Source organism: Propithecus coquereli, unplaced genomic scaffold (genome assembly GCF_000956105.1).
Source record: "Propithecus coquereli isolate 6110/MARCELLA unplaced genomic scaffold, Pcoq_1.0 Scaffold7, whole genome shotgun sequence".
In the NCBI taxonomy this organism is placed as follows: domain Eukaryota; kingdom Metazoa; phylum Chordata; class Mammalia; order Primates; family Indriidae; genus Propithecus; species Propithecus coquereli.
Genome location: NW_012153062.1, coordinates 24,371,650 through 24,396,273, shown reverse-complemented (window position 1 = coordinate 24,396,273; position 24,624 = coordinate 24,371,650). Strand labels below are relative to the sequence as shown.

Below are 24,624 nucleotides of genomic sequence, written 5' to 3'. Positions count from 1 at the left end.
GGAAAGGGGGTGGCAGCTTTTCCAGCCCCATACTTGAAGCTCTTTACCCACGTTTTTTGACTTTTTTATAACTTATTTCAGACCTTCATGTATGTGTGACAGCATTATGAAATCAAATTTTGTTTTTTAATGGGAGAATTTTCTTAACCAACAGTATTTGATATTATGTGTATGTAATTCCTAAATGCAATGGCCTATTCCAGGAAGATTTTACTTTCTTCCCACTTGATGTACTGATCGAGCAAGTAGTATAGATGTGTGGTTTGAAGGTTAAAACTTGGAAATATTTTCATTTCCTTCCAAAGCAGGAGTTTAGTGAATATGTGATCTTACCATCACTCTTTCGAACATTATGACTTATAAAACAAGGTTTATAATAGTAATTTTTATAGCATTGCTATGAGAATCATTTAATTTTTAATTTTTTAATTGTTTTTTTATCAACAAGTATTTATTGAAGTCTTACCATGTACCAGGATTAAGTTAATTAAAAATAAAAATTCAACAAATGTTAATTGCTATTAATATTACAAATATTTCATGTCTCTCCAAAGGAAGAAATACAATACAAATAATAGTATCAAAAAAGTAAGGATTACTTTGATCGTTGCATAAATTATTTAAACTTAAAGGCTCAAATAATGTTTCCAACATATTCACTGGTAAAAAATAAGTCAAGTTAAGAAAGGCACCATGGATTAATTATATATACGGCCCATGATATTATGTATAGAGAAGAAGCAATTATTGAACTTCCATGAAATAGTCCACTTGGTTCAATACTCTCTTCTTAGATGACATATTTCATCTTCACCTCTAGCAGAAAAAAGAAATTAAAACTCTAAACTGTTTCTGTAAATTTTTTACTTATTTGGGGGTTAATTTTAGTTGTTGGAGAAAGCATATTTATTGGAGTGACCTGTATATAAAATTGAGTTGAGTTTTTAAGAGCCTTACCATAGGTAAATGTCCTTTGTGTCTTTCATGGTCAAGTGGTAGAGGATTGATTGGAACTGAATATCTGTCATGTGGTCCTACATTCCAACTATCTGAGAGTTGCTCTCTGCTGTCTAATGTGCTCTTATGCCAGAAATAACACTTAAGTTTCCTTTGAACACCTAACCTGGCTGACGGGCAAGGAATCAATACATCCTGTTGCATAGCATTCAAACCTGCTATTCGTAAAAAGTAACACTAAAGATGTGTTTCTTTACAGGATAGTGCAGAATTGATCACTTCCCTGCTTCACAGTGGAGCTGATATACAGCAGGTTGGGTATGGTGGCCTCACTGCCCTCCATATTGCTACAATAGCTGGTCACCTGGAGGTAAGTCATGCTTTTGTTACCTGTGAAAACAAAGGTTCCCTACCTCTTTGGATTCTTGTTCTCAACCGTTTTCAAATGGTGACTTTTAAGATTCTAGATGATTTATTTTTTAGCCAGTGGACACATTCATTTCTTCTGGGGGTAAAATTTAGCTATATCAATATGCTTTTGATAATCATTTCAGTCCATTTTGTGACAATGTAATCAAAATTCAGTTAATATAAAGGTGGCTAGATATACAGAGGCTTTATAGCAGAGGCTATATATGCTATTAGATTTTGGAATCAAGCAGCTCAGTTTCCACAACTTGCTATTGTAACCTTGGGAAGTTACTAAATCTCATGGTATCTCTGTGTACTTCATTTATAAAGTAGGAATAGGAATAGTTCGTTGTAATGATTAAATTAAGTAATCCATATAAAGTGCTTTGAAGTTTACTTCATGCAGAGTAAGGACTAAATGAAAGATCATTCACTCATTCATCCACTTACCCATTACTTGAATAAATATTTATTAAGCACCTATTATGCACCAGATACTGTTCTAGGTGCCAGGTGACAGCAGCAAGAAAGACAGTGAAATTTTCCATTTTCATAGAGTTTAGTTATAAAGAATAAAACAGACAATTAGAAAAAAGAAAATATATATGTTAATTAGTAGTAAGTACCATAAAAATAATAAAGTGGAATAAAATGAAGACAGAACAATGGAGAAGTAGGTACCATTTTAAATAAGTTACATAGCAAAGGCTTCTGAAAGAAGGTGATGTTGGAACATAGCTCTGAATGAAATCAGAATACCAACCACATAAAAGGAGAGAAGAACATTTCAGGCTTAATGAATAGCACATGCAAAGGCCCTGAGAAATAAAAAAACTGTGAGTGTTTGAGGGACATGAGTGAGCCTAAGTTATTAGAGTGGAGTGAGCTGGAGGTAGAGTGATGGAGACAAGGTCAGGTGGATGATTATAAACTAGAATTACAGTGTTTTAAAGGCTACAAGAAGGGCTCTGGATCTTGTCTAAGTTTACTTGTCAAAGTATTAATTTTATACTACTAGCAAAGCACTTCTATTTGTATGATTTAGTTAACTTCACAAATTTTCAAATTTGTGAAGAATAGAGCTATTCTATTCTTCACAAATTTTCAAATTTGTGAAGAATAGAGCTATTCTATTCTCATAGAATAGTTTTTGTTGTCTCTGCCATTTGATAGTTATAAAACTAAGCTTCTTGTATAATAATCGTCTTTACAAATTACAAAGCCATTGGGAAAAAGAGCCATGTCTGGAATCCTGATCATTTTACTTCAAAATTCCATGATTTTTACACTCTATCAATTGTGGTAACAACATGTAGCCTAACAATGTAATAAGTCTTACATCCTCATTATTAAATAGTTATTGATTTCTTCCTTTTAGTTATGTTGCAAATTAAATTGCACGTTCTTCACTAATATACGCACATACACAAACACACATCAATTGTGAACAAATGGAGATGTATATGCAATCACACATGAAGCTTATAAAATAGGTGTGATCCATCTCTTTTAACAATGTCACTTCAAAGGGCTCTTACATTCAATAAATATTAAAATATCTCATTGAGAGCAAAATAGTTTCCTTCATGTTGCATTTCCACCCCTTAGGTATCACCTTATTTCCCAGAAAATAAATCTTTTTGATGAGATTCATTGTAAATATTAGTGAGTTTGTGTTGGGGAAATCCCATTAGACTCACTTAAACATAAATATTTTTCAAAAAAGAAAAAAAAAGAAATTAACTGAGGCCAGTGATAAAGTAAATGAAGTGGTAAATGTTAAGAAATCTGGGACGGGTATATGCATACACAAAGAGTGCAATGCGCGCCATCCGGGGAATGGACACGCTTGAAGCTTGAATTTGTGGAGGGAGGGGAGATAAGGGCAATATACGTAACCTAAATATCTGTACCCCCATAATATGCTGAAATAAAAAAAAAAGAAATCTGGGTGAAAGAATTGGTGAGGTAGACATTAAGTTCCAATGAAACATCTTTGATCTTTTAATGCCAGGAAAATGATAGAATATCCCTTTTTGCCTAGTGCTGAGCTGATTATATTTGTGAATGATAGAATTACAACAATGTCAAAAGCAAAGTGATTAAGAGCTTGGTTTTTTTAATCTTATATTCAAATATCTTTGCTTTCTTGCTTTGTAAATAATATGGAAAAAGCCATCATATTGTTTCTACCAGCATTAGGGCAAACTTTACCAAAATAATTCCAAATAGATCTCTACTCTTGTCTTGTAATTCTCCATGAGTTCTCTGACTTCCCTCATTAGCCAATGTATAACATTTAATGACTTTTATAGTCAATCACTGACACTACATAAAACAGATATGGATGCATTAGCCTTTATTATCATCTTACATAATGGACTAATTAAGTTATTGATCAGATAATAAAAGAAAATGGTATCCAAAATAAACTATCTAAAGTCATCTTATTCAAGATGAAGAATTTTTTGGAACAATTTTTTCAAAGCTATTACAGTTGATCCTGAACAACATGGGGGTTAGGGGTGCCAACCCCCTGCGCAGTTGAAAATCTGCATATAACTTTTGCCTTCCCCAAACCTTAATCGCTAATAGCCTACTGGTGATCAGAAGTTTTACCAGTAACATAAACAATTAACACATATTTTGTATGTTTATGTATTGTATACTGTATTATTCCAATAAAGTAAGCTAGAGAAAAGAAATGTTATTAAGAAAATCATAAAGAAGAGAAAATATATTTACTATTCTTTAAATGAAAGTGGATCATCATAAAGGTCTTCATCCTTGTTATCTTCACCGTGAGTAGGCTGAGAAGGAGGAGGAAAAAGAGAGGTTGGTTTTGCTGTCTCAGGGGTGGAAGAGATGGAAGAAAATCCATGTATAAGTGGACCTACACAGTTGAAACTCATGTTGTTCAAGGGTCAACTGTAATTGTAATAAACACTCACTGTCAATATCATTTTCTTTTCCCCACATTCATTAAACACATATTTTTGAGCCTCTACTTTCTCCATAACATAGTGTAAGAATATGGGAATGACAAGAAAATATGACATAGCTTTCCCCCTAAAGATTTTATAATGTAGCTGAGAACACAAAATGAATATGTATATTCTGTATATTTCTCTTCAGATCATATAAATCTTTTGCCTTTTACAAAGTGAACATGCAGGAAAAATATATAAGCAATTCAAAATAAAATAGCAATATAGCTGTAAGCAAGGAACAGGAAAGAGTCAAAGATGAGAGTGGGCTTGATAATAAGGAAGATAGATGCTTCTCAACTTACAGTGGTTTACATTCCAATAAACCCATCATAAATTTAAAATATAAGTGGAAGGTGCATTTAATACACATAACCTACAAAACATCACAGCTTAGCATGGCCTACCTTAAATGTGCTCAGAAATTCTTACATTAGCCTAGAGTTGGGCATAATCTCTAACACAAAGCCTATTTTACAATAAGTGTTGAATATCTCATGTAATTTATTGAATATTGTACTGAAAGTAAAAAGCAGAATGCTTGCATGGGTACTTGAAGTATGGTTTCTACCAAATGCACATCACTTTTACACCATAGTAAAGTCAAAAAAATCGTAAGTCATATCCTCGTAAGTTGAGGACCATTTGTAATTAGAAATATGATAATTACATAGCAAGAAAGCTCAAAGAACACAAAATTAGAAGAGTTAGGAGTTCACTGGAAAGTTGAGTGTGAATAGAGATCAGTGTGCACTAGAAGAGTTAAGAAAGGAGTTATGAAACGGGAATTGGAAGTGGACTGGACTTTGAATAATGTTAAGAACTGGACAGCAAAAAAGAAGAGGAACCATGTCCAAAAATGGGAAGGAAAGAATGAGCTGAGCACATTTAGGAGAGAGTAAATAGAATTATAGCATGAAACAGATTGTGAAGAGTCCCTGTAGGTAAATTTGGGTGTTAGGGATGGACCAGACTAAGGGAAACTTTGGGACTAGAAGTCTAAGGAGTAGAATTCAATACAACAAACAATCACTGTAGTTTACAATATACAACCCACAGGCTAGATGGTGTGGTAGATAAAAAGATTAATAGAACACAGAAGTTCTCACTATTTAAAGAAATTTGCAACCAAATAGGATTTTTTTTCCCATATGAAATAGGAAGCCTTTGAGAGATTTTGAGCAAGAGAATGATTGGAGATTTGATAAGTAATGTGTTAAGAGAATTTCTTTGACTGCAATATTTAGCATTAATTCTAGTGTGATGACATGATGATTAAATAGAGATAAAGAATTGGATTAAGAATTTAATTTGGAGGAAAAATCAATTAACTCCAGGCATGCTGATTTTCTGATGACAACCAAATTTTCAAGTGCAAATGTTCATTAATCACTTAGAAATATATAAATGACATACAATGGGGGATGTTTGTGCTTAATGTAATTTTTTGGAAATTATGTGTATAGAGGTGATATTTGAAACCATAACAATAGCTGAAAGTTGTATATTGGATATAATGGATGGCCCAAGGACTGAGCCTAAGAGAATATCCACAGAGATCTGATGAATTATTGAATAGCCATTGAAGGAAGAAAGAAAGATTGGTCAGAGTGATATGAGGAAAACTAGGATATTGTACTGTCACAGCAATTAGGAAAGTTTCAAGAATTAAAGGATCCTGGGTATCAAATAGAGCAGAAAGATTGAGTATAATGAGATAAAATATGCATAGAATATTTCCTTACTATAACAAAAATTTAGATGTATATTCTATTCCTATTTTTTACTATCTTGGTTAGCAGGGATAATGGCAATAGATCAGTGGGAGTTCTCTTTCATTAATAGTCACTATCTTTGATTGCTCACCTTTCTCTGTGAAACAATAGCTGATGACAGGACTCTTTGTCTCCACATACCAAATTCAGACCCTCCTTTAGTGTCTGAAGTGTGTTTGTCCTCCCGTAATTGTGAATTCTATTAAACAGTTTTACAATAAAATTTACATTGACTAGACAGTTGCCTTCTTCAATAATAGAAGAGAACATGTGCTGCAGATTCCTAGACATGCTGACTACAATTTGAGACCCAGATTTAAATTCACTGTGATTTGAAAAGCAGGCAAATATTGGTTGTCCCAGGTTTCAATACTTCTCTCTGACTGATTTATCCATCTATCAATACATATGCATATGCTGTTTTATATAAGGTCTTAGATCCTCTCAGCAATCGATAAACATGCATTAAACCCTCTTCTTCCCTTTAAGTCTGGAGGAACACGAGTCGTATGCTCTCTCAGGCACAGAAAATGAAAAAACTAACATTTCGTGGTACTTTATCAATCACAAACATTTTTCATTTAGTTATTCTGTGAGATAACTACTGATAGACTCAATTTAACAGTGAGGAAACTGAGGGCTAGAGCGGTTAAATGACTTCTACATGGGCATCCAGACAATAAATCAATGAGATGGGTGGGACTCAAACTTGGCTATCTAACTTTAAATCTGCAACCATGCAAATAAAACAGCAATTATTCCCCAGGGACTTCTGTATTTATTGCTCAAACAGAGCTTATACTACCCACGAGACACACAAAAAAGTATTCAGAAAGCAAAAAAAAAAAAAAGCATACTATATCCATTTGGATATGTCTAAAGCATGGGTATTACTGCATACACAATTAAAGCAACATTAATTGATTCAAAAATCAATTAATAAACACTTTATAAGAACTTACTATATGAGTACCAGAACCCATGGGAGATATAATGCATTTATATGAACACATACTCCAAGTGTAAAACACTTTATACTTAATCAAATAACTCCTTAAATTTGTTACTCTTTGATGTTTCATGCAATAGTTTCTGCAGTAATCAGAAGTAAAGCAAATTATCTGCAGCTGTAGACAACTGTTAGGGCAGCAAACAGAAAAGCATGGAGCAAACAAATGATGCAATATTTAATGTGTAGAGGTTGTGGAGTGTTTTATTTTTTACAGAAAGGTATAGTTTCATATACACCCTGCGTAGGTAAGGATATTATTTTTATAGTTGAATTTATTCTATCCTACTTTATCCCATTTTAAGATTGTAAACACTTACACAACACTGCTTTAGAAATGCTTCCCAGTTATTTTGGAATTTATTTCTGATTTCAAGGAAATGCAATTGATGTTGTTTCAGTTCATTCTTAACTAAATCATCTAAATGTTTCAACAGAGAGTTTTGTTTACCAAGAAGCCTCTGACTCTCTCTAAGTTATTTCTTTTATAATGGCTTTAGTTTTCTCCCCAAAGGCATAAACAAGAGAATGCTTAGAATTATAAAATGTGGTTTCTCTCACGCTCTGTTTTTTTAAGCGTAAAATAGTCATGAGTTTTATAACTAAACAGTATCAGATCTGCCTGCAATCTTGTGAATAGACAGTAGTCCCTTGTGAATTCCATTTGGAATCAAAGTAAAAAATGTAAAAAATAATAATAGTTAATACTTTGAAATGATAACTTTGTACCAATCATATTAATTGATTTAATCCTCATGCTAGCTCTCACTCACAATGCTGTGCTGCCCTTCTAATCCAAACAATAACCTCTTAGCTCACTTGACCAGAATTTAAGCTTTGCACATGGTAGATAGAAGCTTAGAATGTAAGTTTCAGGAAAACATGCTGTATGCTCAGATCTGAACAGTCTCAAACACCAAGCATATTAAGATATTCTGGTGCCTCTTTGTATAGTTCTCATTCTTTTAGGCTCTGTTCCTTATCTCTAATATTTCTACATTATATTTTTAACAGCTTTGTTGAGATAAAATTCAAATACCATGTAATTTAACCACTTAAAATATACAATTTAATTTTTTTTAGTATTATATAGTCACAGAGTTGTGTAATCATCACCAAAATCTAATTTTAGTACATTTTTGTCACCCCAAAAGGAAACCCCTTCATTAAGCAATCAATCCCACCCACCCCTCACTGCCCAGACCTAGACAACCACTAATCTACTTTTCATCTCTATGGATTTGGCTATTCAAGACATTTTATAAAAATGGAATCATACAATATATAGTTTTTTGTGACTAGCTTCTTTTACTTTGTGTAATGTTGTCAAGATTCATCCTATTCAAAAGAGTTGGTTTATATCAGAATCATTTTATAATTACATTCGGATGTGTTTAGCAAAATAGTTCAACTGAGAGTGTACTTGTAGTTCTTTTTCAACTATTTCTCTATTTTCATTATAAATTAATGCTGGAAGGGAGCCTTCAACTAAAACTTTAGGTCCCCAACTGTGTTTGTAGTCACAAGCATGCACCTAACTTATCAGACTAGGAACATCCCCATTAAAGAAAGAGGCTAAATGAGGCTTCCTGGATGGACAAGCTAGTTCTTACATGGTCACTGGACAAGGCTCCTGCTCCAAATGATCAATGCCCCTGCCAATCATAGGCTGACTCTGGATTTTTAAGCAGTTTTAAATTGTAAGACAGCTCTATAAAAATTCAAAAGTTCCTAATGCTTGAGGTTAGCCCTTTGTAGTTAAAATCTTAGTATTCGGTTCATACCCTGAAACCTTGCTAATTATCATATGGTCCAATGACCAGCAATGTAGTATAACCAGTGAACTTTCTTTTTTTAATTTATAGATGTAGAGGGTACAAGTGCAGATTTTTTACATGGATATATTGCATAGTGGTGAAGTCTTGACTTTTTGTGTAACCCTACCCAATTAGTGTACATAATACTCATTAGGTAATTTCTCATCCCATACCCTCTCCCACAGTCCCACCCTCTCACCCTTCCAAGTCTCTAATGTCTATTATTCCACTCTCTGTGTCCAGATGTATACATATTTAGCTCTACTTATAAATGAGAAGATACAGTATTTTACTTTCTGTTTCTGAGTTATTTTACTTAAGATAATGGCCTTCACTTCTACACATATTGCTGAAAAAGACATGATTTCATTCTTTTGTATGACTGAGTAGTATTCCATGGTGTGTATATATGTGTGTATATATGTGATATAATATATATACATGATATATACTACACCGTATTATATACTACTATAATATATATATATATATATATATATATATATATAAAATACCTTCTTTATCCAATCATCAGTTGATGAGCACTTAGGTCGATTCCATATCTTTTCTATTGTGAATAATGCTGCAATATACATATGAGTGCAGGTATCTTTTTGATGTAATGATTTTTTGTTTTCCTTTGGATAGATTCCGAGTAGTGGGATCACGGGATCAAATGGCAGCTATACATTTAGTTCTTTGAGAAATCTCCATACTGTTTTCCATCGAGGTTGTATTAATTTACATTCCCACCAATGGTGGTAAGCATTCCCTTTTCACCATATCCTCACCAGCGTCTATCATTTTTTTGATATTTTTAATAATGGCCATTCTGATTGATGTAAAATGGTATCTCATTGCGTTTTTAATTTGCGTGTCTCTGTCATGCATATGGGGCATTTTTTCATATGTTTGTTGGCCAATTTAATGTCGTCATTTGAAAAATGTCTGTTTTTGTCCTTTGCCCTCTTTTTATGGGGTTCTTTGTTTTTTTCTTATAGAGTTGTTTGAGTTTCTTGTAGATTGTGGACATTAGTCCTTTTTTTTGATGTATAGTTTGTGAATATTTTCTCCCATTCAGAAGATTGTCTGTTTACACTGTTGATTATTTATTTTGCTGTGTGAAAGCTTTATAGCTTAATTAAGTTCCATATGTCTATTTTTGGTTTTGTTGCATTTATTCTGAGGTCTTAGTCATGTATTCTTTATCTAGGCCAATTTCCAGAAGGGTTTTTTCTAGTTTTTCTTGTAGAATTTTTCTCATTTCAGGTCTTACATTTAAGTCTTTAATCCATCTGGAGTTAATTTTTATGTATGGTGAGAGATAGGAATCCAGTTTCATTCTTCTGCATAAGGCTATCCTTTTTTCTCAGTGCTATTTATTGAATAACCGTCCTTCCCTCAGTGTATGTTTTTGTTTATTTGGTTAAAGATAAGTTGGTTGTAGGTATATGGCTTTATTTCTGCGTTCTTTATTCTGTTCCATTGATCTATGTGTCTATTTTTATACCAGTACCATGCTGTTTTGGTTGCTGTTACCTTGTAGTATAATTTGAAGTCAGGTTCTATGATCTTTGTTCTTTTTGCTTAGGATTGCTTTGGCTGTTTGGGATCTTTTTTGGTTCAATATGAATTTTAAGATAGTTTTTTTCTAATTCTGTGAAAAATGATGTTGGCATTTTGAGAGAAATTGCATTGAATCTGTAGATTGCTTTGGGCAGTATGGTTATTTTAATAATATGATTCTTCTAATCCATGAGCATGAGATGTTTTTCCATTTGTTTGTGTCATCTATGATTTCTTTTTCTTTTTTTTTTTTTTTTTCTTGAGACAGACTCTCACTCTCTTGCCTGGGCTAGAGTGCCGTGGCATCAGCCTGGCTCACAGCAACCTCAAACTCCTGGGCTCAAGCAATCCTCCTGCCTCAAGCCTCCCGGGTAACTGGGGCTACAGGCACAAGCCACCATGCCCGGCTCATTTTTTTTCTATTTTTAGTTGTTTGGCCAATTTCTTTCTATTTTTAGTAGAGATGGGGTCTCGCTCTTGCTCAGGCTGGTCTCGAACTCCTAAGCTCAAATGATCCACCCGCCTCGGCCTCCCAGAATGCTAGGATTACAGGCATGAGCCACCGCTCCCGGCCTGTCATCTATGATTTCTTTCATCGGTAGTTTGTAGTTTTTCTTATGGAGATTTTTTGTCTTCTTGGTTAACTATATTCTATATGGAATTGAGGTCTTAATTTGGTTCTCAGCTTGGTTTTTGTTGGTTTATAGATATGCTACCAATTTTTGTATGTTGATTTTGTATCCTGAAACTTTATTGAATTAATTTATCAAATCAAGGAATCTTTTGGAGAAGTCTTTAGAGTATTCTGTGTATAAGATTATATCATCAGCAAACACAGATAATTTGACTTCCTCTTTTCCAATGCAGATGCCCTTTATTTCTTTCTCTTGCCTGATTGCTCTTGGTAGGACTTCTACTACTATGTTGAATAGACGTGGTGAAAATGGGCATCCTTGTCTTATTCCAGTTCTTAAGGGGAATGCTTTCAACTTTTCCCTGTTTAGTATGATGTTGGCTGTTGGTTTGTTATATATGGCTTTTGTTATTTTGAGGTACATTTCTTCCATGCCTAGTTAGTTGAGGGTTTTTATCATGAAAGTGTACAGAATTTTATTGAATGTTTTTACTACATCTATTGAGATAATCATATGGTTTTTATTTTTAATTCTGTTTAAGTGGTGAACCACATTTATTGATTTCCACGTGTTGAAACATCCTTGCATCCCTGGAATAAACCACACTTGATTGTGTGGTATTATCTTTTTGATATATTGTTGGATTTGATTTGCTAGTATTTCGCTGAGGATTTTTGCATCTATGTTCATAAACGTCATTGATCTGTAGTTTTTCTTTTTTGTTGCATTCTTGTCTGTCTTTGGTATTGGGGTGATACTGGCTTCATAGAGTGAGTTAGGGAGGATTCCCTTCTCCATGATTTTTTGGAACATTTTTAATTGGATTGAAACCAGTTCTTCTTTGTATGTCTGATAGAATTCTGCTGGCAGTCTGTTTGTTCCTGGACTTTTATTTTTGTTAGAAGATTTTTTTATTAAATATTTAATCTTATTTGTTATTGTTCTGTTGACAATTTCTATTTCTTCCTGATTCAATCTTGGGAGGTTGTATGTTTCCAGGAATTTATCCATTTCCTCTAGGTTTTCTAGTTCGTAGGCATAGAAATATTAAACTCTAGCATCTTAACAAGACTCCCAGGTTATTCATATATATTCAAATTTAAAAGGCTCTGCACTAAAGGGTATTAGGAGAAATTAGATTTAGAAGAGATGTCTGTGAGAAAGTTGAATAACAAACAATGAGTGAATGAATGATTAGAAAGAGATACCACTTTACTTCACAATTTTGCTTTTAGCTAACTAGTGTTCTAGTAACTATTAAAGCAGCATTCAGGGCTCATTCTTTAGCCCAGGATTATAATCTCTCACTATGCATTATATATGCCTAGTACCTCACACATAGTAGGCACTCCATGTATGTTACTTCCATTTTTTTCTGAAATATAAAATTTCATAGAAGTAATATTTAAAATGAGAAGAAACTTATAATGTGATAGAACTACAACACAATAGTTATAAGATAAATAACAATTTAAAAGTGGACTAAGGATTTGAATTTACATTTCTCTGAAGAATATATGCAAATGGCCAATAAGCACATGGAAAGATGTTTATCATCAGTCATTAGGGAAATTCAAATCAAAACCACAATAAGACAACACTTCATATACAATAGAATATAATAAAGATAGATAATACCAAGAGTTGATAAGGATTTGGAGGAATTAGAACTCTTATACATTGTCACTGGGAATGTAAGATGCTGCAGTTGCTTTTGGAAAACAGCTTCAGAGTTCCTCAAAAAGTTAAACATAGAGTTACTATAGGTTCCAGTAATTCCACTCTTAGATGTATCTCAAGACATACAAAAATTGATACACAAATGTTTGTAGCAACATTACTCATAATGCCCAAAAAGTGGAACCACATGTTCATCAACTGATAAATAAATGAACCTTGGTAAATCTATACTATGGGATATTATTCACCAATAAAAATACTGACACATGCTATACCATGAATGAACTTTGAAAATGCCATTGACTAGTGAATGCTGCTATGGTAGGAGGAGTGCAATAGAATTATCTGACTTTGAACATCCATGATCATTCATGCTTATATGTGTAGCTGGGCCGAAGGATGTATGAATTTTACATTTTGATGATTATTTCCAAAAAAACCTTCCAAAAAGTGAATTTATTTACACTTTTGCAGTATGAATACCTGTTTATGTTTTACCCAAATTAGCCTCCTCAAAAACTAAAGCAATAGTTTGAAAATACATCAATTTGCGTAAGTTTATCACTATTACCAGAAAATTCACCCCAAACAAATATATCACTGATGATGAAAATTTATTTCAAACTTGACAAACAATACATCAACGAATTTACTACCAATATTTACTTAATTACAAATAATTAAATCACATGAAAATTGAGAAGCTCTTATTCTAGTATGATTTCTTTGATATTTGCCGTATTGTTGTCTCGACCCTTTTAATATATATCTGGGTATCTAGAAACCTAAGTTCCAAACATGGCTCTACCACTAACTAACTTTGTAAACTTGCTGCTTCTTAACCTTACAGATGATCAAAATGTAGTTACCCTTAAGTAGAGTTCGAAATAACCAGATAGTATTTTGCCAGCAGTGTACAAAGAGTTCTTAGTTAATACTCTCAAGTTCTTATAATTGTTAAAAGAAATAACAATAAAGTGCCAACAAATATAAAAAAATAAAATATCAGTCTTTGTCTTTGCTGAAATCTTCTTATATATAAAGTAGATTGAGCCTTTTTAAACATTTTATATATTATTAATCTTTTGTATTTCTTATTCTATGGACTGCCTTTTTGCCTATTTTTTGTATTAAATTTTCTTTTCTTACTGACATATAAGAGATTTGTGTAATCAAAGAATTTGGTTTTGTTATATCTATTTCATCTTATTTTATTAGTTTTCTTTTTAAAGAATATTTATAAATATTTTCAATTTTATATGGCCAAATTTGCCAGTTTTTTGCTCTCTGCTCAGTATAACCTACTTCCTTTCAAGACTATATAAAAAGAAATCACAAATATTTACTTCAAGTACTTTTAATTTTATTTTTCCCCTTTGTTAATAGATTGTATCTGGAATGTCTTTTGGTATAAGGTTGTGGTAGGGATCCAGTTTTATTTTTCTCCCCAGAAGGTTATCCAGTCGTTCAAGGAATAATTATTGAATACTCTATATTTTCCCACTGTATTCCATTTAAGTCAATCTGTGTATTCTTATGCTGATACCAAACACAACTCTTTTATTTAGTATAATTTCGGTTATGTTTTGGTATCTACAAAGACAAGTACTGCTCCTTGACATTTTTTTCAGAACTTTCCTGGCCATTTTTCCATTTTCTGCATGAGCGTTAGTCCATGGAGAGGCACCAGAGTGTAATAGTAAAGAGCATGGATTCTGAAGCCAGACTTTGCATTTAAATACCAGTAAATACCTATCATTTCCTAGCTGTGTGCCTTTGGAAAAGTAATTTATCCTCTCTGGGCCTCAATTTTCTAATTTTAGAAAGTGGATTATATTACCCATCTTATTGGTTGCACGTACGTGTAGGTTGCGTATGTGTTAAATGTCTTAATATATGTGAAGTGCTTAGACACTGCCTAGCACATAATGCATTCTAAGAAAGTTAGCTCTCATTACTTTTATATTTGTTCTATTTTGTTTCCGATCCTTTTCTAAAGAAAAAAATGTGATATCCTACGTAGGATAAATCTTAATGTACAAATTAATTTAGGGAAAGTTAATATTCCCATCATACTGAGTCTGCCTATTTAAGAACAAGATATTTCTTTCCAGTCATTCAAGTTTCTTTATGGATCTTCCAGCAGTATAGTCTCCTTGTGGATTTGTTAAAGTTTGTTTCTAGGTATTTTATTTTTTTCTTGCAATGTAAATGATAATTGCATTTTTGAATTTGTTATAGTTTCTGTATAGGAAACATTGATTCTTGATTTTTAAATTTATAAACATTTAGCTTACTGATTTATTTTATTGTTTTAATAGATTTTTTTTTTTAGATATAGTGAGTCTTTTGGATATTTCTGGTTTACAATTAAATTCCCTATATTTGGTGATAATTTTGCTTCCTTTCCAATAATTAAACATCTTGTTTTTCTCTTTCCTAATTGCACTGGCTAATAGTTTCAGAATAATTGTCATTTTTTAATTGAATCATCATTGCACTCCTGGAATGAAACACAATTGGTCATGGTACATTATTCTCTTAGCTTGTTGCTGATCTTGTTTTGCTAATATTCATAAGTGAATTTGGTCTATTTTTTTTTTTTTTGTATTATGATATTAGTTTCCAAGACTGCCATAAAAGAATACTATAGGCTGGATGGCTTAAACAAAAGAAGTTTATTTTCTCACAGTTCTGAAAGCTAAAGTCCAAGATTAAGTTGTTAGAAAGTTTGATTTTATCTGAGACCACTCTTCTTGGTTTCCAGATGGCCACATTCTCTCTGTGTGTTCACATGGTCATATCCCTGTATGTGCACACGTCTGATGTCTCTGTCTCTTTGCCCTAATCTCCTCTTCTTATGAGGACACCAGTCATATTGATTAGGGCCTACTCTAATGATCCTGTTTTAACTTAATTACTATATCCAAATGGAGTCACATTCTCAGGTGCTAGGGGATTAGGGCTTCAACATATGAATTTGAGAGGACACAATTCAGCCCATAATAATTATCCTTGTGAGATTTTGGAACAAATGTTATGCCGTATTTATAAAAAGCATTTGGAAAGCACTTGGAAACCTCTCTCTCTTCCCCCTCTCTCCCTCTCTCTCTCTCTCTCTCTCTCTCTCTCTCTCTCTCTCCTTCCTCTCTCCTGCTCTAAGACACTCTGGCGTGTAACTTGATGTCATTATTATTTCCCAGTATGCAACAATGTTACCTTGTCTCTGATAAGTCTCCTAAAATTTTGCAAGCAGAGAATCAAATCCTAAATTTGATTCTCCACCAATATGAATATCTTGGGCTACCATAATTTAGATACAGAAAGTATAGCAAGGGCCAAATATACCAGTCAATGCACGTGATTATAAATTATTGTTTAAATATCACTCTAGTAAATGTCATTAATGATTGATAGGTATAATCACCATTCATTGGCATTAACTTCATATGTTTCCATACTTGGGTTTGAGTAGTGATTTATAGTTCCATGATGCCAAAGTTTGATATACCTTCATTTAAAATGGTTAAGTTTCTGAAACTAAATCTATATTGTACATGTAGCCTTAAAAAACTAAGACCCAATTTAAGAAAGCTACATCTTCTATGACATTCAAAATGATTTTCTCAGAAGTTGAAACAAGAAACTCTCTACTTTGGCTGGACACATGGCTCACACCTCTAATCCTAGCACTCTGGGAGGCCAAGGCAGGAGGATTGTTTGAGCTCAGGAGTTTGAGGCCAGCCTGAGCAAGAGTGAAATCCCATCTCTACAAAAAAAAGAGAAAAATTAGCTGAGCATGGTGGCCTATGCCTGTAGTCCCAGCTACTCAAGAGGCTGAGGCAGGAGGATCACTTGAGCCCAGGAGTTTGAGGTTGCAGTGAGTCATGATTATGCCACTGTACTCTAGCCTCTAGTCGAGGTGATAGAATGAGATTCTGTCAAAAAAAAAAGAAACTCTGTATTCAATTACTAAATGTACTCCATATTGTAGAATACTCTTTATCAAAGGCCAGGAGGCAGTCTTGTACTGTTTAGGCTGTGGTCTGAAGATCAAACTAAGATCATAGATCATGTATCATAATCAGGTATTTTATGGTCTCAGAGCAATGCCTTAAACACGTATCAGTTTTAAGGAGTGATATAAGAGAAATGACACTAGCTTGAGTGTCATCTTTATTTTTTTTATTCTTTGGCACTCAGGCCCTTGCCATGGGCTCTATTAGCCATTATTAAACATTAAGTGTTACTTTCAGGGTAAGGTAGAAGAGCATAAGCAGGAAAAGCTTTATAGGCTAATAAAAATGTAAATGAGATGTTCATCAGCTTGCTGCCCTGGAAAATGATGGAGAAACATTACCTGAGAAATTAGATTCAAAGATTATTGCTAATCAAATCAACTTAAAGTGAGAAATCCCTTCAAAACCATGCAATGTTTTGTGTGAATTTGCCTCTCTATAACAAGCCTTCTATGCAATAAAATTTGATTCCTACATCCTAGGTCCTTCATGTATGTATATATATGTTAAATATATATGTATATACATATAAATATGTATATATTTAGGTATTTAGATATATACATGTAAATATATGTATATATTTATGTATACACATATATGTATATATATGTAGGCATATAAATCATGTTATGATTTAGCATGTATCAGCTAAGTAGAAATAATTTGTTACATATGTGTAGCAGTTGATAAGAAACAGCTATGTATTTTAATTTATCTGCACTTAACCATCTTTTCCTATGCCATACTCTCTAGTAGGAATTTGAAGGCTGAGTTTCTATAGCTTGCTCAAGTCACATTCTCAGAGTTTCAGAGCCTCCAAAGCTCCCTGTCTCAGGACGGCAAAAAACTGTTAGGCTTCTTCCCCTCGATTAGGAATACATTGGAAGATCAATATTCTCTACCATACCTTCAAATACAGTAGTAACATAACAAATGTGGGCTACCTCGTTTCTCTCAGGGATGATTCATTCTCATGGCATTTAGGGAATGGAGCCTTTTGAGTATTTGATCTTCTCCTACCAACATTGTGAGTTGTTCTCCTTGATGGTTCCTTTTGGTGAATCTCCAAAGACCCATTATAAACTTGCTGAGGTTGGAGTAGAGGGAGGGAGAGACTAGAACTTCCATGACTGACTCTCTGTAACTGTCCTCTCTCACAGCATCTCTCTTCTGAGGTGTCCCTGAAGGGCACTTGGCACCTCTGCTCCTTATCACTTGCTCATGCACAATTGTACCTTAAACCAATACAGTTATTATTAACATAAAACATGAGACTTTTAGGGAAGGCACACAAAGCCTTCTAGAGTTACTCTGGGAAGCAATGTAGTGTAACCCATTGCATCTTTAACCTTGCTGCCCTTTTACTTTTTTCTGTGCCCTGAAGCAGATCACAGGTTACTAACTCTCTCAGCTCTGTGCTGAGTTGTCTCATAAACACAGCAGGTCTCCACATCTGGGTATGTCCTGTTAGGAATTGAAGAATTGTTCTCATAACTTCCTCCTGAAAAGGTATATATTGAGCTATCCAGGAGACTTGGAAAAAGATTTAAATTAAATAGGACAAAAAGCAATTGATATAAATCTTTTGTCCAGAACTATCAAGGGTATCCCTAGTTAGCAACCAATATGTTGCTTCAATTTTCTCTGAATTCATTTTGTCATTATCCTCCTGAACTTCCTACAATATTATCCTGATTTATAAGGCCTATGTACAGATCTTTTACAGTCCACTTCATCAAAAACGCTCCTGAAGATTTACTGGGCTCATTAAAGCATGACTTTGGTAAAGTCACTCCTCTGACCAAAAACCTTGCTGACTCCAAAATGCACCTACTAAGGGATTTAGTGGTAATGATCCAGCTCTCCTACCTTTTCAGCCATGGAGCTTCATGCCCTTCATCTTGCAAAACATGCCCTAAATTATATTGACTACTACCCAATTGTGTGCTCTATGCTTTTATAACATTACAGTATTTTTTGTTTGCCTTTTCTACCCATCCTCAAAGCCCAGCTGAAATGCCACTTTCATAAAGTGGCTGTACCCCTCTACATTAAAGTGTTTTCATGTTCTAAACATCCACAACATTTTATCTGTATCTTTTTAATAACACTTAACACTGCCTGTTTTATAAGCATGGTTTTATTTGATCATTTTATTATATATGTTTTCTTGAGCATAGGAACTGCATGTTAGAAATCTTCCTAGTCCTCAGAGGTTCCAGTATTGTGCTTTTGCATATAGTAGGTTTTTAAATAAATGTTTGCTGAATGACTAAACTAATGATTATTCAAGTGTTTTAGAAATTATACAGAATGAGGAAAATTATTTTTCTTCTCTATAAAGGCAGAAGAGATCATAATGATACCTTTCATGAAGAAAGTAACATACTAAATCACAAGCAATTTTCATGAATTGCTTCATACAAATTAGTCTTATAAAACCTATAAAATGAAAGCATCATTTTATAGGTTTTATAAGATAAATATATATAAAAAGATAATTGAGCAATGTCAGCAAGATGGTAGAATAAGAATTTCCAGTGCGCATTGTCTCACAGAAACATCAACTTGAACAAGTATCCACATACAAAAATACCTTCACAAGAGCTAAGAAATCCAGGTAAGTAACTGCAGAATCTGAGTGGTGCACAGAAATAAGAAAAGACACATTGAAAAGAGTAGGAAGGAAAGTTTTATATTATCCATGTCATCCTTCCCCAAAGCCTAGGCAGTGCAGCACAAAGAGAGATACCCTCCATTTGGAGGAGGAAAATAAAGTGAGCCCTTGACTCTCCTGCAGACCCCAGAACCAGGCCTACTCAAGTGGTTGCCATCACCAGGCCAGTCTTCATGGCCCTAGACTCCAGTATGGCTCCATGGGCCTAGGACCCAGGCCCACACCACTACCAAATCAGCCCCATGGCCTCAGGCTCTAGGCCTACCCCAGCATCAGGCCAGCCCCCATAGCTCCAAGCTCCAGGCCTGTTCTAGGTCTGCTCCAGTGCCAGAAAGGCCTCCGTGAACCAGGTCCAGGTCAGTCCAGACAGATCCAGGTTCCAGGTCCATCTCAGAGCTAGGCTAGCCCCTATGGACCCTGGTTCCAGGCCAGCTCTCATGACCCCAGGCTCCAGGTAAGCCCTTGCAGGCCCAGGTCCCAGGCCTTCCCCCAAGGAATCAAACACTAGGCCCACTCATGCAGACTCAAGCTTCAGAACCTCCCCAGTGGTTCTAGGCTCCAGGGCTATCCCCACAGAACCAGGTACTAGACTGACCCCTGTGGACTTAAGCACCAAGTCCATTAACCCACTGACCTAGCCAGCAAGCCAAACTTCCTGAGGACTCCAGCTGCAAGCCTGCCATGGACCCCCCCCTCCCCAGATAACCTGGTCACAATCTTGGGACAGGATGACTAATGAAGGGTTTTCCTTGCTAAAGTCAGTCTGTAAAGACTGGAAGAGCTGCTCACTTTTTCACATACACAGATACCAATACAAGGCTACAAGGATCACAAATAATTAAGGAAACATGATACCACCCACAGGACAAAATAAAGCCCCAGTAACTGACCCAAGAAATGAAGATCTATGAACTGCATGACTAAAAGTTAAAAATAATCGCTTTAAAGAAGCTCGATGAGCTATAAGAGAACACAGATAGATAAGAATTCTAAATGAAGATGTTGGGAAGACCCTTTCAGACATCGGCCTAGGCAAGGAATTCTTGAAGAAGAACCCCAAAGCAATCACCGCAGCAACAAAAATAAATAAGTGGGATCTAATCAAATTAAAAAGCTTCTGCATTGCCAAGGAAACTATCATTAGAGTGAATAGACAGCCCACAGAATGGGAAAAAATATTTGCTCTCTACACATCTGATAAAGGGCTGATAACCAGAATCTATCTAGAACTCAAAAAAATCAACAAGAAAAAATCAAACAACCCCATCAACAAATGAGCAAGGGAAATGAACAGAAACTTTTCAAAAGAAGACAGAATAATGGCCAGCAAACATATAAAAAAATGCTCAACATCTCTAATCATTAGAGAAATGCAAATCAAAACCACAATGAGGTATCACCTAACCCCGGTGAGATTGGCCTCTATCAAAAAAACACAAAACAACAAATGTTGGCGAGGATGTGGAGAGACAGGAACACTTTTACACTGTTGGTGGGACTGCAAATTAGTGCAACCTCTGTGGAAAAGAATTTGGAGATACATCAGAGAGCTAAAAATAGAAATACCGTTCGATCCAGCAATAGCGCTGTTAGGCATCTACCCAAAAGAGCACAAAACATTCTACGATAAAGACATCTGCACCCGAATGTTTATGGCAGCACAATTCACTATTGCAAGAATGTGGAAACAACCCAAGTGCCCGTCAATCCATGAGTGGATTATTAAAACTTGGTGCGTGTTTACAATGGAATATTACTCAATTATAAGAAACGACAGTGATCTAGCACCTCTTATATTTTCCTGGATTAAACTTAAGCCCATTATCCAAAGTGGGGTACCAAAAGGGCAGAAGAACGGGATCCATTTGTACTCACCATCAAATTGGTACTAACTGATCAACACTAGGTTGATCACATGGCAGAAATACTCTCTAGGGATTAGGGGGCTGGGGGGGGCAAATCTACAGCTAAAGGACACAGGGAGCACTAAAGGGAGGGAAGGGCATGCCTTTAACCCGCATTTGGGTGAGGCAAAGACATAAAATGTAACTATAATGTTTGTACCCTCACAAAACCCTGGAATAAAAAAAAAAAAATTCAAAATAGGACTGTCATATGATCCAGCAATCCCACTTCTGGATATTTCCAAAAGAAATGAAATCAATATGTTGAAAAGATATCTGCACTATCATTTTCATTACAGTATTATTTACAACCTAAGTATCTATTGAAGAATGGATAAAGAATATGTGAGATATATATATTCAACATATATATAACCACACACATATATCTAATAGGTTAATATTCATTCCTAAAAGGAAGGAAATCCTGTCATTGCAACAACATGAATGAACCTGGAGGTCATTATGCTAAGTGAAATATAAGCCAGGCACAGAAAGATAAATACTGCATGATCTCACTTATATGTGAAATCTGGAAACGTTGAACTCACAGAAGCAAAGAGTAGAATGGTGGTTGCCAGGGTCTGAAGTATGAATAAATAGGGAGATGTTGGTCAAAGATACAAAATTTTAGTTATGCAGAATAAGTAAGTTCTTGAGATCTAATGTACAGCGTGGTAACTACAATTATGTTTTATACTTTAAATTTGCTAAGAGAGTAGATCTTAAATGTTCTTATCACAAAAATTTTAATTATGTGATCTGATGGGTATGATAATTAGCTTGATTGTGGTAATCATTTCACATGTATACATATAATAAAACATCTTATCTCACACAACAAATATATACATTTTATTTGTCAATTATACCTCAATAAAGCTAGAAAAAGAACATTTTAAAAACATAACATAGGTAAATCTAAAAATTATATATGGAATGATGGGCAAAGAATATATGTGGTTGCTTGAGGAACAAGAGGATTGATTACACCATCTTCCACATAGGGTGTTCAAACAAAAAAATAATCAATTATTTTGACATTATGGATATAAATACCCAAAGAAGCAGCTAAAATAATTAAAGTAGTTATCTTTGACAAATAGAAATGAAAACTGGAGAATTTTTTTTATTTTTTCCACAATTGACCTTGTAGAACCATTTGAATTTTTAAAATTGTGGATCTGTGCTGCTTTGATAAAAATAAAAATTAAATTTAAAAATTGTGGTTAAGTTTTAATAAAACCTATCCTTTGCCCTCTCCCTGTATAATATCTTTTGACCTATCTAAAATATAAAGGATGAATGTGGACTTAATCTAATGATGAAGTTTGACCCTAGTAAAAGAGAGTAACAGGATTTAAACTTATCCCATTTCACAAAACAGAAGTCCAACACACCCATAAGTAGCATCATTAGTCTTTTAGGTCTGCATGTCTCTATAACTTGGCTAAACTTTCCTAATCTCCTTTCTAGTCGATAATCTTGTGTCTAATCTAACACAGGATCGTACTCTTTGGCATAAAATCAATTACTGACTCACAGTCCTGTGCTATCACACAGCCTCAATGTTGTTGGTAGCTTGTTATCTATTTGTGAACTGTCAAGATAAATAAAGATTTTCAGATTATTTCTGCCTTCTTTTTTCCCCCTACTAACCTTATACTTAGAGAATTACTGTATGTCTAGTCCCTCTCCAACTTGATTTTTATATTTTTTAGTCTACTAGTTTGCCAAACTAAATGCCAAATTTTCACACTGATTGTTGAAATTGATTGAAATGTGTTGTTCCAGTAAAGGACAGTCATTTCATTTAGAAGAGAGTGCTCCACAAGCAAGTGTGATAACACATCTCTTTGAAAATTCTGTCAACCAGATCTGGAATTATGACATTTTATAGTAAAAACCTATGGGTTTTTGTAGTTTGATGTCTTATTGCTTCTATTAAATAGTTGCCTCTGACTCTTATGGACATCCCCAGAAAAGTAGAACTCTCCCGTGAATCAGGCAAATTTACTAATTTCCAGCTAAGCAAGCACTCTTTGAGCATCTTACCACACATAAGTCAATAAACTAGGTATGGGGTTAAAGGGATGTACAGAATGCATTCTAGAAATTTGTTTTATGGAAATAATAAGAGACTGAATTGGAGGAATGTTCATGAAAAATAAATAAACAAAACAGTCTAAACGCCCAGCATTAAATCAAAACAGTACATGGATACAATGGGATATTATGCAGTCATTAAACATGGCACGTGCAAGATTAGCCACAGACATAGAGAGGCTTATAAGGTCTTTGTAAAACATATAATGTTATTTAAGCTTTATTGCTACACTTAGGGTTTTTTTTTTTTTTTGTCTTTTTAGTTTGTCCTATTACTAGAATGAATAAATTTTCTTAAATAGTCAACTTTGCAGAATGGCTACACAATCCATGACTACACACCTCTCCCCACTCGTTCCTACCCAAAGGTAACTGTTTTGATATTTTGATGGATATTCTCTAGGTTTTTTCATTTATAGTTTTTTAAAGTGGGATCACACTAAATGCTTCTGAAGCATCCGTTTCTTATTTAAAAAAATACTTTGAATGGCTTCCAACTATACACCACATTTTTTAAAACAATTTTTGTTGAGCAAATTATCATGCATACATATTTAATGCATATATTTATGTGTATATGTATGTGTGTATAGATATATGTATATATGGAGAGAGAGAGAAAGAGATAGTTTAAAAAACAAGTATAGAGTGGATACCAATGAAACTACTGCCCAGTTTAAGAAGTGGATAATTGCCAGTTCCTCAGAGAAACTTCATGAAACCTTCCGATTTCCTATCTGTCTCCTTCTAGAGTAATCAATCACTCCCTCTCTCTCTCTTATGGTAATTATTCCTTTGCTTTCCTAGACATTAAGTATATGTAAGTGTATGTGTATCTTTGTGTATAAGGTTATTTGTTCTTGTACATTATATAAATGAAATCAAGCACATTTTTGTGACTTGTTCATTGTTATTTATTGTGACTTGTTTATGAGTGATTACTTATGGGATTGAACATTTTTCATGTACATGTGGCTATTAGAGTTTCCTCTTTTTGTAAAATGCCTTTTCTATTTTTAATAGTATTTTTCTATTGAATTGTCAATCTGTTGATCCATAGGCATTATTTTTAATATAT

General features: G+C 34.1%; 1 protein-coding gene across 1 annotated transcript in view; it reads left to right on the top strand.

The window, feature by feature from the left end:
• TNNI3K (TNNI3 interacting kinase) overlaps positions 1-24,624 on the top strand; it is a 302,666-nt gene that overhangs the window by 22,019 nt on the left and 256,023 nt on the right. Inside the window, exon 2 of the mRNA XM_012661060.1 lies at positions 1,217-1,327. Within this exon, the coding sequence (XP_012516514.1) occupies positions 1,217-1,327 (111 nt within the window). The remainder of the gene's footprint in view (positions 1-1,216; positions 1,328-24,624) is intronic.